General features: G+C 41.7%; 1 protein-coding gene across 1 annotated transcript; it reads left to right on the top strand.

The window, feature by feature from the left end:
- On the top strand, positions 1-4,497 carry pck1 (phosphoenolpyruvate carboxykinase 1 (soluble)). The gene is made up of 8 exons (XM_023984036.2): positions 1-136; positions 629-891; positions 1,285-1,469; positions 1,726-1,929; positions 2,105-2,292; positions 2,478-2,865; positions 3,005-3,232; positions 3,376-4,497. Exons 2-8 carry the CDS (start codon positions 668-670, stop codon positions 3,834-3,836), a joined length of 1,878 nt encoding a protein of 625 aa, XP_023839804.1. The 5' UTR covers positions 1-136; positions 629-667; the 3' UTR covers positions 3,837-4,497.
- Positions 4,498-17,614: the final 13,117 nt, after the last annotated feature.

The raw sequence follows: 17,614 nt of genomic DNA, 5'->3' as shown, positions 1-17,614 counted from the left end.
GTATAAAAAGACAGACTTCTCCTAACTGGATACAATTCAAGAACAGCCCATCAGGGAACAACAAGCATCAAAACCTCACATCAAGACTAAGCTGATGAGGCAACGCTAACTCCTTCTTYATAACAAAGAAGAAAAGGTACTGCAATATTACACATCATATTTTTTGTAGGATTTCATTATCATGTTTCCATGCATTTAATTTGTGAAGAGACGTGGTGCAAGGAGATGTTGTCATCTTGTTTTGCTACAAAATAGCTCTATTCGTTTTAGATGAATATTTTATTAAAATGCAAACATATGTAAAATAAATCATCCACTTATAAAATTGTATATATTTGTTTATTAATATTATGCAGTCTCTATTCAGGACCATAGGTTCACAATCTACATTGTTCTCTGAATACATATGAGGAAATTAAAAATTATACCTCATTGTAACATTATGGAATAGTGATCCTACCATTGAACAGATAAAAATGTATCTTGGACAATATGTTTTCCTGACAAACACTCAATACCAGTCTTTTTGTGGTGTGTGGCTTATTTGGCAACTGTACACCAACCAGAAAGATCAAACTGCCCATTTTTTTCAACATATCCCTTCTCCATCCTTCCCTCTCTCCTCTAGTTCTCCAGTGACATCCACTTCCAGCCAACAGAACCAACCATGCCTCCTCAGCTGCAGTCCCAGAACAAGACAGGCGTCCGGGTTGTCCAGGGGGACCTGGGGGCACTGAGCCCGGCCGTCAGGGAGTTTGTGGAGACTAACATCAACCTGTGTCAGCCCGAATCACTGCACATCTGTGACGGCTCTGAAGAGGAGAGCCACACCATCCTGGCCAAACTGGAGGAGCAGGGCATGATCAAGAAGCTGACCAAATATGAGAACTGGTAGGTCACCTCACCATTCAGTTTCAGTGGACAGAAGTCATGTTGAGTTGGGGACCCTGAGATAATTGAATGTTTCTGATAACTGTGGTTGTGTAGTGTGCTGGTCTAAGCATGATGAAGAGGTAGACAAAGTTTAAGACCTGTTATAATATTTAATAGATGTTGCAAATGTTGCTCTAGTATTATAATGGCATATGACCACATATATACAAGGATATGCACGATATGATTTGATATTCTTTCTAATAACTTATGGGCTGACCACTCCACATATAGTTATAGCTACAGCCTCCATTTCAAACTTGAAAAAACAATGTGACAATGGTGAGAGGTGGCGGTGGCTATATTATGAGTCTTGATCCAATGGTYTGTTTATTTTCTTCTCTCCTTCAGCTGGCTGGCCCGGACAGACCCCAGAGACGTGGCCCGCGTGGAGAGCAAGACGGTCATCGTGACCCAGGAGCAGAGGGACACGGTTCCGTCTCCACGAGTAGGTGGCATCAGCCAGCTTGGGCGCTGGATGTCTCAGAAGGAGTTGGACAAGGCTATGGACCTGCGCTTCCCAGGCTGCATGAAAGGTACAGTCTAAAATCAACTGGGATGTTTTGCTGTATTACTGGTACATTGACACAAAACAATGTTAAGACTGAGAGTAGCATTATCTTCTCTTGTATTTACATGTTAATGGTGTTTACCGATTATATTATTGGGAGCATATTTATATGATGACTATCTTTGTTTATTTTTACACAATGCTTTACCAGAAGGACATACACTAGCTGCACCATCACCATGTGTCCTAAAATCACTTCTGTTCACTCCTCTTTATTTTAGGTTGTACTATGTACGTGATCCCCTACAGCATGGGGCCTGTGGGCTCCCCCCTGTCTAAGATCGGAGTAGAGTTGACTGACTCACCTTATGTGGTGGCCAGTATGAGGGTGATGACCCGCATGGGCAAGGCTGTGCTGACCGCATTGGGAAACAGAGACTTTGTGCGCTGCCTTCACTCTGTGGGCTGCCCCCTGCCACTCAAAAGTAAGTCAGGCACAAGGGTATGCTTTCAACATGTATGGAAAACTCTGAAAACGAAGGAACAAATTACATTATTTTTCTGTTCAATGCCCGGTTATATTTAAATGTAAAATGAATGTGAGAATAAAGTCCTACAATACTACCGTTATCCATTCAAATCTCGCTCTCTCTCTCTCAGAACCCCTGGTCAATAACTGGCCGTGCAACCCCGAGCTCACCCTGATCGCCCACATTCCTGACCGTAGAACAATTGTGTCCTTTGGCAGTGGCTACGGAGGGAACTCCCTGTTGGGAAAGAAATGCTTTGCACTCCGCATTGCCTCCCGCATCGCCATGGAGGAGGGCTGGCTGGCCGAACACATGCTGGTAAGGTCAGAGTAACAATAAACATAACCCAATAGGTGCATAGTGTACTGTGAGAACAGCTGAGGTGCACAAGTACAGTATGGTTTCACTTGATTGTTTTAATTCCACATTGCAAAAAATACTATAATTTGTCAGTTACTTCTGGAATGGAAATGTAAAATGCACTATTCTTTGTTGTTGTTCAGATCCTGGGCATTACTAACCCTGCTGGTCAAAAGAAGTATATTGCAGCTGCGTTCCCCAGTGCCTGTGGCAAAACCAACCTGGCCATGCTCAGTCCCACACTCCCCGGCTGGAAGGTGGAGTGTGTTGGGGACGACATCGCCTGGATGAAGTTCGACGACGAAGGCAACCTGAAAGCCATTAACCCAGAGAACGGCTTCTTTGGCGTGGCACCTGGAACCTCAGCAAAGACCAACCCCAACGCCATGGAAACTATTTGCAAGAACACCGTCTTCACCAATGTGGCCGAGACTAGCGATGGTGGTGTCTACTGGGAGGGCATGGACCAGGAACTCCCTGAGGGAGTCACGGTGACCTCTTGGAAGAACAACCCCTGGACATCCCAGGATGGTAAGTCTCCGCAAGGCTGGTCATCACAAGGCTGGCTGTTCCCCACAAGGCTGGTTCTTCATTAAACACACTTCTTGAAACACACTTCCCTTGATTTGTATACTGATGTTTTCTCCGCTCTTGTTTTGTCTTCCCATAGGAGAGCCCTGCGCACATCCCAACTCCCGCTTCTGCACTCCAGCTAGTCAGTGTCCCATCATCGACCCCCAGTGGGAGTCCCCTGAAGGCGTCCCAATTGAGGCAATCATCTTTGGGGGGCGTAGACCTGAAGGTGTCCCCCTGGTTTATGAGGCCTTTAGCTGGCAACACGGCGTGTTTGTCGGAGCTGCCATGAGATCAGAAGCCACAGCTGCCGCAGAGCACCAAGGTAAGTCAAACTCCCAAGTGTAACCTGCTGCATTGATGACTAAAGCAACTTTTAGAAACTTATGTCAAGACGAAGCGGAAATGACATGGAGCTGAATTGAAGAATGATATTTACCAAACTCTCTTCTTCTTCYGATCCGCTAGGCAAGTTGATCATGAATGACCCCTTCGCCATGCGGCCCTTCTTCGGCTACAACTTTGGCCGTTACCTGTCCCACTGGCTGAGCATGGCCGGGCGGCCCAACGCCAAGCTGCCGAAGATCTTTCATGTCAACTGGTTTCGCAAGAGCCAGTCCGGCAGCTTCCTGTGGCCTGGCTTCGGGGACAACATCCGCGTGCTGGAGTGGATTTTCCGCAGGCTGGATGGAGAAGCCGGAGCCATGCCCTCCGCCGTGGGCTACTTGCCCTGCAAGGGCTCCCTGAACTTGGAGGGCCTGGGGGAGAACCAGGTGAACCTGGAGGAGCTGTTTAGTCTGTCTAAGGACTTCTGGCAAAAGGAGGTGGAGGATATCAGGGCCTACTTTGACATCCAGGTCAATGATGATCTTCCCAATGAGGTGGCCAAGCAGCTAGAGTGTCTTGAGCAGAGGGTGAGGCAGATGTAGGGAGAGATAGAGACGGAGAGAGATAAAGAGAAATGTGGCACTTCTGAGCCCAAAAGCCCTTAGACCTCCACAGACTAGAGATCATTCTAGAATATTTAACTGAGCTAGTTAGCTATTTTCAAAAGACACTTTAGAAACCTGCTGTGTAGAGAACTTTAATTTTCCTCAAAGTTGTTTTCTAATTCTCTTGTAAAACAGAAATCCTCCACTGTTACATTAGCATATTTTCCTAGTTAAAATAGAGGTGAATTACACTTGAATAAGATTAGCGATGAATTTAAGAATATCTGGGAACAGTCTTTGTAGTCCCAATTGATCAGTTGCTCATCTCTGTTTTCAAAGCTTATGATGCAGTCCAAACAACTGATGTCTGTGTTATTTAACAATAACTTATTAACGCACAATATCCAAAGCCATATGTTTATATGGTAATTCCATGTTGGTACAGCGGGTTAAAGGTGAACATTGCTGTACCATGGATCCAACCACCTACATGTATTTCACCCCTACACATCTCAAATGTGTGTAAGTTTTCACTGTTTCTGTTTTGTTATGTCCTAATTTATTTTTGCACTCTATCGTATTGCCTTGTTGTTTATTTGTTGTAATCTGAAATCTCATAAGGAAGACAACAATAAACTTTATTTAAACTTTAAATCCACTCATGATTCTTCTGGTTTTTACACGTGGGATTTCTTATGATAGAAGTGGTTGAAGTATGACTGTCTTGCCTGATTTATACGGTGGGATTATATGCATGGTAATGATAACTAGAAGCGCATGTACTGAAACAAAACCCTACTGTATCTCACACACAAATCCCAAAACAATTAACCATGACCCAAAACTCTAATTCTCCTGCCACAAGATAGTAAATTAGAAGTTGATACTGGGTGCATGCTGGGTGGACAGCTGAGCAAGAGGACAAGTACATTAGAGTGACTAGTTTGAGAAAGAGACGCCTCACAAGTCCTCAACTGGTAGCCTCATTAAATAGTACCTGAAACACCAGTCTCAACGTCAACAGTGAAGAGGCGACTCCAGGATGCTGGCCTTCTAGGCAGAGTTCCTCTGTCCAGTCTGTCTGTGTTATTTTGCCCATCTGAATCTTTTATTTTTATTGGCCAGTCTAAGATATGGCTTTTTATTTGYAACTCTGCCTAGAAGGCCAGCATCCTGGAGAAGCCTCTTCACTATTGACGCTGAGAGTGGTGTTTTCCAGGAACTATTTAATGAAGCTGCCAGTTGAGGACTTGTGAGGCATCTGTTTCTCAAAMTAGACACTCTAATGTACTCTCTATGTATATATTGCATAAAAAAATCTGCCGTTTCCAGCTACAATAGTCATTTACAACGTTAACAATGTCTACACTGTATTTCTGATCAATTTGATGTTATTTTAATGGACAAAAAAATGCTTTTCTGTCGAAAACAAGGACATTTCTAAGTGACCCCAAACTTTTGAACGTTGTGTATATATAATTATAAATCCAAAAATGGATGTAGCAACTACAGATTTCCCCTTAAGTCTATCAAAAGTGTGCAAGTTTGAGCATCTGTCCAAGTTTGCGCATCCTGTGCGCGTGGGCCACCGTGCGCTATCGTGCATAAATTTATTTTGTCCCCCTACACCAAACGCGTTCACGACACGCAGGTTAAAATATCAAAACAAATTCTGAACCAATGACATTAATTTTGGGACAGGTCTAAAAGCATTAAACATATATGGCAATTTAGCTAGTTAGCTTGCACTTGCTAGCTAATTTGTCCTATTTAGCTYGCTTGCTGTTGCTAGCTAATTTGTCATGGGATATAAACATTGAGTTGTTATTTTACCTGAACTGCACAAGGTCCTCTACTCCGACAAATTCATCCACACATAAAACGGCCAACCAAATAGTTTCTAGTCATCTCTCCTCCTTCCAGGCTTTTTCATCGTTGAACTTATATGGTGATCGCATCTAAACTTTCATAGTATTACCATGACTACCGGCAAAACAGTTCGTCTTTCAATCACCCACGTGGGTATAACCAATGAGGAGATGGCACGTGGATACCTGCTTCTATAAACCAATGAGGAGATGGGAGAGGCAGGACTTTCAGCGCGATCTGCGTCAGAAATAAGAATGACTTCTATTTTAGCCCTTGGTAACGCAGACGCTCGTTGGCAGTGTGGGTGCAATAATTGAATAACATGGATTTCTAAATGTATTTTGCGACGCTCGCCCACGYGACGTGTCCGGTCTGGTCAGCATGTTAGGCCTATGGATTTTTTTTTTATCAGCAAGAATTAGGTTGAGCAATAAAAGCCCCAYTTTTATTCCATAGGCTTGGATCTGCACTATACCGCTGTTGCAAGAGCGCTGTAACGTCTGCGTYCAACTCATACTCCCAAACACCCTCGAACGCAGACCACTTTCCAGCTCACTGTCCAGATCCCAATCACCGGAATTCTAATCGCCTGGKGCCGGATTCACAAAACCTTCTTAAAACCTCTCTGGGATATGTAACTGGCCAACATCCAGTGAAAATGCAGAGCGCCAAATTCAAATAAATTACTATAAAAATGTAACTTTCATGAAATCACACATGCAATACACCAAATTAAAGCTACACTTGTTGTGAATCCACCCAACGTGTCAAAAAGGCTTTACGACGAAAGCACACCAAACGATTATGTTAGGTCAGTACATAGCCACAGAAAAACAGCCAAAGAGAGGAGTCACAAAAAGCATAAATAGAGATAAAATTAATCATTAACCTTTGATGATCTTCATCAGATGACACTCATAGGACTTCATGTTACAGAATACATGTATGTTTTGTTCGATAAAGTTCATATTTATATCCAMAAATCTCAGTTTACATTGGCGCGTTACATTCAGTAATGTTTTGCTTCCAAAACATCCGGTGATTTTGCAGAGAGCCACATCAATTTACAGAAATACTCATTATAAATGTTGATGAAAATACATGTGTTATGCATGGAACTTTAGATAAACTTCTCCTTAATGCAACCGCTGTGTCAGATTTCAAAAAAGCTTTACCGAAAAAGCACACCATGCAATAATCTGAGTACAGCGCTCAGAGCCCAAACAAGCCAAAGAGATATCCGCAATGTTGTGGAGTCAACAAAGTCAGAAATAGCATTATAAATATTCATTTACCTTTGATGATCTTCATCGGAATGCACTCCCAGGAATCCTAGTTCCACAATAAATGCTTGATTTGTTCGATAAAGTCCATCATTTATGTCCAAACTCTTCCTTTTGTTCGCGCGTTTAGTACACAATCCAAACTGACGACGCGCTTGCAGGTCCAGGCGAAAGTTCAGACGAAAAGTCATGTTACAGTTYGTAGAAACATGTCAAACTAAGTATAGAATCAATCTTTAGGATGTTTTTATCATAAATCTTCAATAATGTTCCAACCGGAGAATTCCTTTGTCTTCAGAAATGCAATGGAACGCAAGCTACCTCTCATGTGAATGCGAGTGACCAGCTCGTGGCACTCTGCCAGACCTCTGACTCAATCCCCTCTCATTCCCCCCTCCTTTATAGTAGAAGCATCAAACAAGGTTCTAAAGACTGTTGACATCTAGTGGAAGCCTTAGGGAGTGCAATATGACCCCATTTCCACTGTATCTTGGATAGGCAAAGAGTTAAAACACTACAAACCTCAGATTTCCCACTTCTTGGTTGGATTTTTTCTCAGGTTTTACCTGCCATATGAGTTCTGTTATACTCACAGACATCATTCAAACAGTTTTAGAAACTTCAGAGTGTTTTCTATCCAAATCTACTAATTATATGCATATTCTAGCTTTTAGGACAGAGTAGCAGGCAGTTTACTCTGGACACCTTTTTATCCAAGCTACTCAATACTGCCCCCCTGTCACAAAGAAGTTTTAAGAAGAAATATCTTCTTAACTGCCAATTTTTCCTTAAAAGAAAGTTAAGCAAAGTTGCTATTCCTCAAACTTCTTATGGCTGCAGGGGCAGTATTGAGTAGCTTGGATGAAAAGGTGCCCAGAGGTGCCCAGAGTAAACTGCCTGCTCCTCAGTCCCAGTTGCTAATATATGCATATTATTAGTAGTATTGGATAGAAAACACTCTGAAGTTTCTAAAAAAAATCCAACCAGGAAGTGGGAAATCTGAGCTTTGTAGGTTTTCAACTCATCGCCTATCGAATACACAGTGGGATATGGGTCAATTTGCACTTCCTATGGCTTCCACTAGATGTCAACAGTCTTTAAAACCTTGTCTGATGCTTCTACTGGGAAGTGGGGCTGAAGGAGAGGGGAATGAGTAAGGTCTGCCATGACCTGAACATGCACTGACCATGCGCGTTCATGTGAGAGCGAGGTCTGTTCCATCGCACTTCTGAAGACAATGGAATTCTCCGGTTGGAACATTATTGAAGATTTATGTTAAAAACATCCTAAAGATTGATTCAATACATCGTTTGACATGTTTCTACTGACTGTTACGGAACTTTTTGAAATTTCGTCTGCTTTTAGTGAACGCGCTTCGTGACTTTGGATTTGTTAATTGTTAACCAAACGCGCTAACAAAAGTAGCTATTTGGACATAAATGATGGACATTACCGAACAAAACGAAAATGTATTGTGGAAGTGGGAGTCCTGGGAGTGCATTCCGACGAAGATCAGCAAAGGTAAGTGAAGATTTATAATGCTATTTATGACTTTTGTTAACTCCACAATTTGGCGGGTAACTGTATGGCTTGCTTTTGTGGCTGAACGCTGTTCTCAGCTGTAGCAATTCCGCGGATTCCCTACTAGGCAGAGGACCACACCAGTAATCCCCCAGACTCTCAGCAACCCCGCCACCAGCGGCGATTTCTTCCCATCCTACCACAGTGTTCCAAGAACCCTGCTAACTTCCTCCGGAGCGCAACGCTGGAGATTCTGAAACCTGACGGGCCTTTTTCTCCCAGTGCTCTCTCATCTTCGAGCTGCAGCCTTCTTCGTTCCCCTCGGACTGCTCGAAGATAGCGTACCTCATAACGCTGACATCCAGGARGGCACTCGCTGGTACTACGGCGGTCTGGGAGCAACAGTCCGCCGCCTGCCTCAGTCTGGAGGAGTTTGTGGCTAAAGGACAGAAGGTGTTTGATTCTCCGTTGTCCGGGAGAGAGGCTGCTCGTAAGCTGCTCCAGCTACGTCAAGACTCCTGTAGTGTGGCAGACTACGCAGTGGATTTTCGCACGTTGGTGACTGAGAGAGCCTGGAACCCGGAAGCATTTTTCGACATGTTCCTTCACGGATTATCAGAGGTGATCAAAGATGAGCTCGCAGCCCGGGAGCTGCCCATGGACCTTGACTCCGTCATAGCTTGAACATCCGGATCGATGGGCGGCTACGAGAACGTAGGAGGGAGAGGGAATCTGTGCCCTGTTGTCCTCGCTCGCCCTCGATTCCCACCTCGCCTCCGAGGAATCCCAGAGACCCCCGAAGTCTACATGTCCGAGTGAACCCGATGTCACCCGAGTTCTCACGGGAATCACCGAGGGCTGCCGACTCGCCTTATTCTCTCACCCATTAAACTGGGCAGGGCTAGATTGTCTCCGGCTGAGAGCTTGCACAGACTTAACACCCAGAGCTGTCTAAATTGTGGAGCTACAGGACATTTCTTAGCTACCTGCCCATTAAAAACTCCGGCTCATCAAGTAGGTATGAGTATGCTGGAGAGCCGTACGGGGAGTTTCCCATCCTCCATTGCTTRTACCCCTCTCTATGCTACTCTGTTGTGGGGTGACCGGTCCAAATCTCTCCAGGTGCTCATTGACTGGGGCCGACGAGAGCCCTGGTGTCGGAGCTGGGAATCCCCACACAACCCCTCTCCATTCCCATGGACATCAGAGCGTTGGCTGGGCGCTCTATTGGCAGAGTCACCCATACTACGTTTCCCATTAACCTGAGAGTGTCGGGTAATCACAGTGAGAGTGTGCAGTTCCTGCCCATTGAATCCCCTCATGTACCCGTGGTTTTGGGGTTCTCCTGGCTCCAGAGGCAATCCTCTGATCGACTGGGCTACTGGTTCTATCCTGGGTTGGAGCCCGTTTTGCCATGCGCATTGCCTGAAGTCGGTGCTGCCTTCCCCCGGGACATCTTCCTGCGGGCTTGGGAGAGGTTTCACCTGTCTTTGTGCTTGTTTCCACCCCCCTCCAGGTGTCGCCCATCTCCCCCATTATCCCCRGTGCATTTATACCTGCGTTCTCTGTTTGTCTGTTGCCAGTTCGTCTTGTCTTACCAGTGTGCTTTCCCATCTTCCTTTTTCTCAAGTTCTTTTTCCTAGTTTTCCCGGTTCTGACTATTCTGCCTGCCTGCCATCCTGTACCTGCCTGACTCTGACCTGATTACGAACCTCTGCCTGCCCTGACCCCAAACCTGCCTGCCTGTCCTGTACCTGCCTGACTCTGACCTGATCACAAACCCCTGCCTGTCCTCGACCTGCCCTTTGCCTGCCCTGTGTTTACAATAAATCATCTGAGAACTGTACTATCCGCCACCTGTGTCTGCATCTGGGTCATATCCTGAGTCATGATAGTACCAAAACAAGTGATCTAAGAATTCTGTCTATTCGCAGAAAATCTGCAGAGCTGGGATGGTTGTATCCTCATATATTTAACATTCTATTGGTTGCAAGAATTTTGTMTAATAATTTAAATGGAAAAATTCTACATTTTGAATCCAACGTCGTTTTGTGTGTCAGTTCATACACCATGTGCCATGGAATCGGTACATTGAAAATCATTGAAAATCTCCTCCCAGCTATTTTGCGACCTATATGCGCATCTGTCATTTTTTTTAAATCTTTAAGTGAAACTGGTATACTTTTTTATCACAAATGTATTTAGCCAATTATGGTMTTTAATGCAACAGATAAGTTCCTTACCTTCTCACCTTTCCATTTGCCTCCTCCATTTTTGTGGTAATGCTGCAATCAGTTGGTAATTTTGGTTAGAGCAGACATTTCCATAATTTTTTTGTTAACTGCATGTGTGCYATWACTCTATCAGTCCTATTTATGATATCATTAACAAAGATTATACCAATATATTTTTTAAATCAATTAGTATATTTCAGTATTTGTTGCAATATTTGTTCTGTCTTTTCTGGTTTATTAAACTAAAATTGCAACCAGCTTTCTATGGCTTGTTTTAAAAATAGCGATATGTTGGAAAGGATTTCATTTTAAAATAATCAATCATCTGGAGTAGGCAATGCCATTAGTAAGTAAGTAAGTAAACTGTGATAGGACCAAAGAGTACATTTTTCCATAAATAGACAAGTATGTACCTCTCCATGGTTGCAAAATCGTATCTATTTTTGCTAACTTTCTATTGAAATTAATTGTGGTAAGTTAATTAATATTTTTTGAGATGTGAATACCAAATATGTCTACTTCACCATCCAGCCATTTTATTGGTAAACTACAAGGTAGTGTAAACAGTGTATTTTTTAACAATCCAATACATAATATGGTACACTTGTCATAATTAGGTTTTTATCTAGAGAGGCTAGAAAAGTGATCAAGATCTTCAATGAGACTTTGSAGGGATCCAGATTGCGGACTTAAGAAAAAACTAGAGTCACCAGCATACATTGATACTTTTGTTTTAGCCACTGGATTTCTAACCCCTTGGTGTTCTTGTTGGTGTAACAATGTTGTGTGAAGGAGTCAGGCGCAGGAGAGCAGAGATGTCTGAGATGCGTACTTTTAATAAGCAAGTCCACCAAATACAGGTATGGCACAATACAAAAGTCAAACGCTCTCGACAACAGAGACACCCGTTACTCACGCAAGGAGGAACAAACAAAGCTCCTAAATAACACACTCTTATTGTCACGATTCCTACAGAAGTTGGCTCCCCTGCCTGTTCGGGCGGTGCTCGGCGGTCGTYGTCACCGGCCTACTAGCTGCCACTGATCMTTTTTTCCCCTTTYCTGTTTATTGGTTTCACCTGTTTTGTGTTTGGTTGATTAGTCGGGCTATATTTCCCAGTAGGCCCGCCTGCTATTTGTGCGGGATTGTTTGTGTAACTAGGGTGCACGTTTGAGGTATATGTGTTTCTTATTACGTCTATTTTTATTTACATTTGATTGAGTTGTCAACTAGCGTGTATTCAAAGTGAAATCTACAAAAAAATTCACCATGTCATTGGATTTAAGTTAAAAGTGGATTGAAAAACATACAAAATTCCCTTACATTGATGACTTTTTGCAAATCCAATCAGTTTTCTACGTTGTTTCAACATCATCACATAGAATTTTTTTGTTGAAATGACGTGGAAAAAACGCTGATTCAACCAGTTTTTGCTTAATTTAATCTCTTATCAGGTACCAAGGTAAGACCCAAGTGCAGACTGTGTGAAGTAACAAGGTTTATTGTAACAACAGGAAAGGGGGAAAAACGGGTCAAGGYAGGCAGGGGTCGATAATCCAGAGTAGTGGGGCCAAGGTACAGGACGGTAGGCAGGCCCAGGGTCAGRTCAGGCAGAGGTCGGTAATCCAGAGTAGGGGCAAAGGCACAGGACGGCAGGCAGGCTCAGAGTCAGGACAGGCAAGGGTCAAAAACAGGAGCACGAGAAAAAGAGAGACTGTGGAAAAGCAGGCACTGAGACAAAACACTGGTTGACTTGAACAACAAGACGAACTGGCACAGACAGACAGAAAACACAGGTATAAATACACACGGGATAATGGGGGAGATGGGCGACACCTGGAGGGGGTGGAGACAATCACAAAGACAGGTGAAACAGATCAGGGCGTGACACCTCTTGAGATGAGAAAACATGTTTGTTATGCTCTTTATGACAGAATGATACAATTATGTGAAAAAAATTGTTATGATAGAAAAGATTACACTACTCAAAAGGCACTCTATTCATGGAATAAATGTAAATGAGTCTAGCCAGCCTATCTGAAACTTGTAGTAATCATGAACAAATTGCCGACCGGCACGCAGAGCACGTGCCCAGGGGCCCTAACCTCCACGGGGCCCCCATTCATTTTGTTAGTCACTTTCACTCATATGAACATGGCATAAGTCATGTCAAAATGTGTAGAATTGCAGGAATGAAGGGAATGAATTGTAAGGGTTACTTAACTTTACAATGTACGATTGACTGGAATGATTTGTCTGGATGCTACAATGCTTATTGACTGATTTAAAGTAACAGTGCAAAGTTTATTTTATGGACGGAATGAAAATAGGACATCCTTTTGTGTCAATCTTCTCAAAATTATATACAGTTGAAGTCGGAAGTTTACATACACCTTAGCCAAATACATTTAAACTCAGTTTTTCACAATTCCTGACATTTAACTCTGTTTTAGGTCAGTTAGGATCACCACTTTATTTTAAGAATGTGAAATGACAGAATAATAGTAGAACATTATTTATTTCAGCTTTTATTTATTTCATCACATTCCAGGTGGGTCAGAAGTTTACATACACTCAATTACTATTCGATAGCATTTCCTTTAAATTGTTTAACTTGGGTCAAACGTTTCATCTAGCCTTCCACAAGCTTCCCACAATAAGTTGGGTGAATTTTGGCCCATTCCTCCTGACAGAGCTGGTGTAACTGAGGCAGGTTTGTAGGCCTCCTGGCTCACACATGCTTATTCAGTTCTKCCCACACATTTTCTATRGGATTGAGGTCAGGGCTTTGTGATGGCCACTCCAATACCGTGACTTTGTTGTCCTTAAGCCATTTTGCCACAACTTTGGAATTATGCTTGGGGTCACTGTCCAAGCATAATTCCAAAGTTGTGGCAAAATGGCTTAAGGACAACAAAGTCAAGGTATTGGAGTGGCCATCACAAAGCCTTGACCTCMATCCTATAGAAGACCCATTTGCAACCACTGGTCCGTCAATTTAAGTAACATATTAGAATGATTTGGCTGGATGCTTCAAACCTTATTGACAGATTTAAAGTAACAGTGCAAAGTTTATTTTCTGAAGGGAATGAAAATAGTACATCCTTTTGTGCAAATATCGTCAAAATTATAAAGTAAATTTAGCACCTAAAAAAAAAAAACACGCTTATCAATTGTGTACAATTGACTTCTTCATTACAGGTATAAACTATTTTACACACAGCCCTATCATTCACTATCACCCAATATGTAAATATACTTTATAATATAACCTAAATGACCTTTGGGTCTAATCCAGGGCAATATTCAGCCTACTTTTTATTCATAGGAGAAGTTTATTACTTTGCAACCCTGTCAACACAATGTTTCTTATGCAAAGTGAGCAATTAAATGATGTAAGAGCCTGTGGGATCCCAAATAATATTTGCTCAGGGGAGATAGCGTGGCGATAGCGTCAGCCTGCGCACAGCTGAATTGCTCAATGCTAAAAACATACAATGTACGCACCAAAGTTGAGAGCTTATCTAAAAGGTTTGAATGGTTTGTATTGTAACTGATATGGCTTATCGATTGAATCATTCTTTAGCAGAGGTTTTGCAAGACACATTTGAGTTTATGACTCTTCGGTACCCTTTAACTTCTGCATAAGATATGGCTGAACTACGGAACATGAGGACAGGTTGCCATAAAAGGAAAACCATGGTTGTATTAATTAGGCACCAAACTGAAATGGATGGAAAATGGACTGAAAAAGGGAGGGAGCCTGGTTTTCCATTATAAAACATTTTCCTTTGCATGTCCTAATGTATATGATCCAAGTCTCATATTCTCTTTTCTTTTCTAGTCCCAATGTATTTTAAGTATTGAAAGCATTTGTTAAAAGAAAAGAAAGACCTGCAAACTGATCTTGCCAATATCATTTTGTTTATTTAGCTTTGAAGGAGCACATTTTGGGACTTTTAAATGCACGTTTTAAAGGCAATGTACCACGGAGACCATCATTCACGGTAAACGCTGCATAATATGGCTCAATTGGAATTAGTTTTAAATGGCACATTGTCTAATTCAGCGATCGGATTGAAATCCCGGCCCATGTTTTGAGGCTACAGTGTTGTTTACAATTACATTGTTTATAAACAACKGAGTAAAACAATCTTATATTTGGGGTTCTGATGGGGTATGAAAGTTTAACTAAACTCATGAGGCATTTATAAGTTATATTTGTCAAGAATCAATCAGTATACACAGAATAGAGGTGACTGATTAGGATTTTTAACGCCGATACCGATTATTGGAGGACCAAAAAAAAGCCGATATCGATTAATCGGCCGATTTTTTAAATTTATTTGTAATAATGACAATTACAACAATACTGAATGAACACATATTTTAACTTAATAATACATCATAAATCAATTTAGCCTCAAATAAATAATGAAACATGTTCAATTTGGTTTAAATAATGCAAAAACAAAGTGTTGGGAAGAAAGTAAAAGTGCAATATGTGCCATGTAAGAAAGCTAACGTTTAAGTTCCTTGCTCAGAACATGAGAACATATGAAAGCTGGTGGTTCCTTTTAACATGAGTCTTCAATATTCCCAGGTAAGAAGTTTTAGGTTGTAGTTATTATAGGAATTATATTAATATTTCTCTCTATACGATTTGTATTTCATATACCTTTGACTATTGGATGTTCTTATAGGCACTTTAGTATTGCCAGTGTAACAGTATAGCTTCCATCCCTCTCCTCGCCGCTACCTGGGCTCGAACCAGGAACACATCGACAACAGCCACCCTCGAAGCAGCGTTACCCATGCAGAGCAAGGGGAACAACTACTCCAAGTCTCAGAGTGAGTGACTTTGAAACGCTATTAGCGCGCACCCCGCTAACTAGCTAGCCCTTTCACATCGGTTACACCAGCCTAATCTCGGGAGTTGATAGGCTTGAAGTCATAAACATTGCGAAGAGCTGCTGGCAAAACGCACGAAAAGTGCTGTTTGAATGAATGCTTACGAGCCTGCTGGTACCTACCATTGCTCAGTCAGACTTCTCTATCAAATCATAGACTTAATTATAACATAATAACACACAGAAATACGAGCCTTAGGTCATTAATATGGTCGAATCTGGAAACTATCATCTCGAAAACAAAACGTTTATTCTTTCAGTGAAATACGGAACGGTTCCGTATTTTATCTAACGGGTGGCATCCATAAGTCTAAATATCCTGTTACATTGCACAACCTTCAATGTTATGTCATAATTACGTAAAATTCTGGCAAATTAGTTCGCAAATGAGCCAGGCGGCCCAAACTGTTGCATATACTCGTGTGCAATGAACGCAAGAGAAATGACACAATTTCACCTGGTTATATTGCCTGCTAACCTGGATTTCTTTTAGCTAAATATGCAGGTTTAAAAATATATACTTCTGTGTATTGATTTTAAGAAAGGCATGGATGTTTATGGTTAGGTACACGTTGGGGCAACGACAGTCCTTTTTCGCGAATGCGCACTGCATCGATTATATGCAACGCAGGACACGCTAGATAAACTTGTAATAGTGATTATGATTGATTAGTGATTATGATTGACTAGTGATTATGATGATTGATTGTTTTTTATAAGATAAGTTTAATGCTAGCTAGCAACTTACCTTGGCTTCTTACTGCATTCGCGTAACAGGCAGGCTCATTGTGAGGCATGTGGTTAGAGGGTGGTTGGACTAGTTAACCGTAAGGTTGCAAGATTGAATCCCTGAGCTGACACGGTAAAAATAATTTATTCTGCCCCTGAACAAGGCAGTTAACTCACCGTTCCTAGGCCGTCATTGAAAATAAGAAGGCGTTCTTAACTGACTTACCTAGTTAAATAAAGGTGTAAAAAAAAAAAAACGATTTCCGATTGTTATGAAAACTTGAAATCGGCTCTAATAATACGGCCATTCCGATTAATCGGTCGATCTCTAACACAGAGAGGTGCAAAAGTATTTGGACAGACACATTTTTGTTGTTGTTTTGGCTCTGTACTATAGCACTTAAGATTTGAAATGATACAATGACTATGAGGTTAAAGTGCAGCTTTAATTGAGGGTATTTTCATCTTTATCGGGTCAACCGTTAGTAATTACAGCACTTTTTGTACATAGTCCCCCATTTTAGGGAACCAAAGTGACACTTATATGTGTATTAAAGTAGCCAAAAGTGTAGTATTTGGGTCCATGTTCTTAACATGCATTGACTACATCAAGCTTGTGACTCTACAGTGTTGGATGCATTTGCAGTTTGTTTTTGTTGTGTTTCAGATTATGTTGTGCCCAATTGAAATTAATCTTAGATAATGTAGTGTCATTTTGCAGTCACTTTTATTGCAAATAAGAATATAATATGTTTCTGAACATTTCTACATTAGTATGGATGCTACCATGATTACGGATTATCCTGAATGAATCTTGAAAAATKATGAGGGWAAAAWTKACAGAGGCACAAAGATCATACCGCCAACACATGCTAACCTTTCATCATTACCAATAACAGGGGAGGTATGTTTGGGGGAGGAATGCTATTTATACCTCTGTAACTGTACAACTAATGTAGAAATCACAGATTTTCCCTTTAAAATAGTTAAAAATAATTTATTTGAACCTTATTTTCACAGACTGAAATGTGAACTATTATTTGGATTCAGAGTTCTATGGTAAGCAAGGACTTGCTTCAAAAAACAAATTAATACCATTGCATTTGTTGGTACCACAACATAATTATTTTTGCCAATGTCATACAACATGACAAGAATACACCATCACCAGACAAAAAGGAAGAGCTGCTTCTAACAGACTATATTGTCGGAGGAATTGAATGCTTGAT

This window comes from Salvelinus sp. IW2-2015, linkage group LG1 (assembly GCF_002910315.2).
Source record: "Salvelinus sp. IW2-2015 linkage group LG1, ASM291031v2, whole genome shotgun sequence".
Taxonomy (NCBI): domain Eukaryota; kingdom Metazoa; phylum Chordata; class Actinopteri; order Salmoniformes; family Salmonidae; genus Salvelinus; species Salvelinus sp. IW2-2015.
This window is presented reverse-complemented; position numbering and strand designations above follow the sequence as displayed.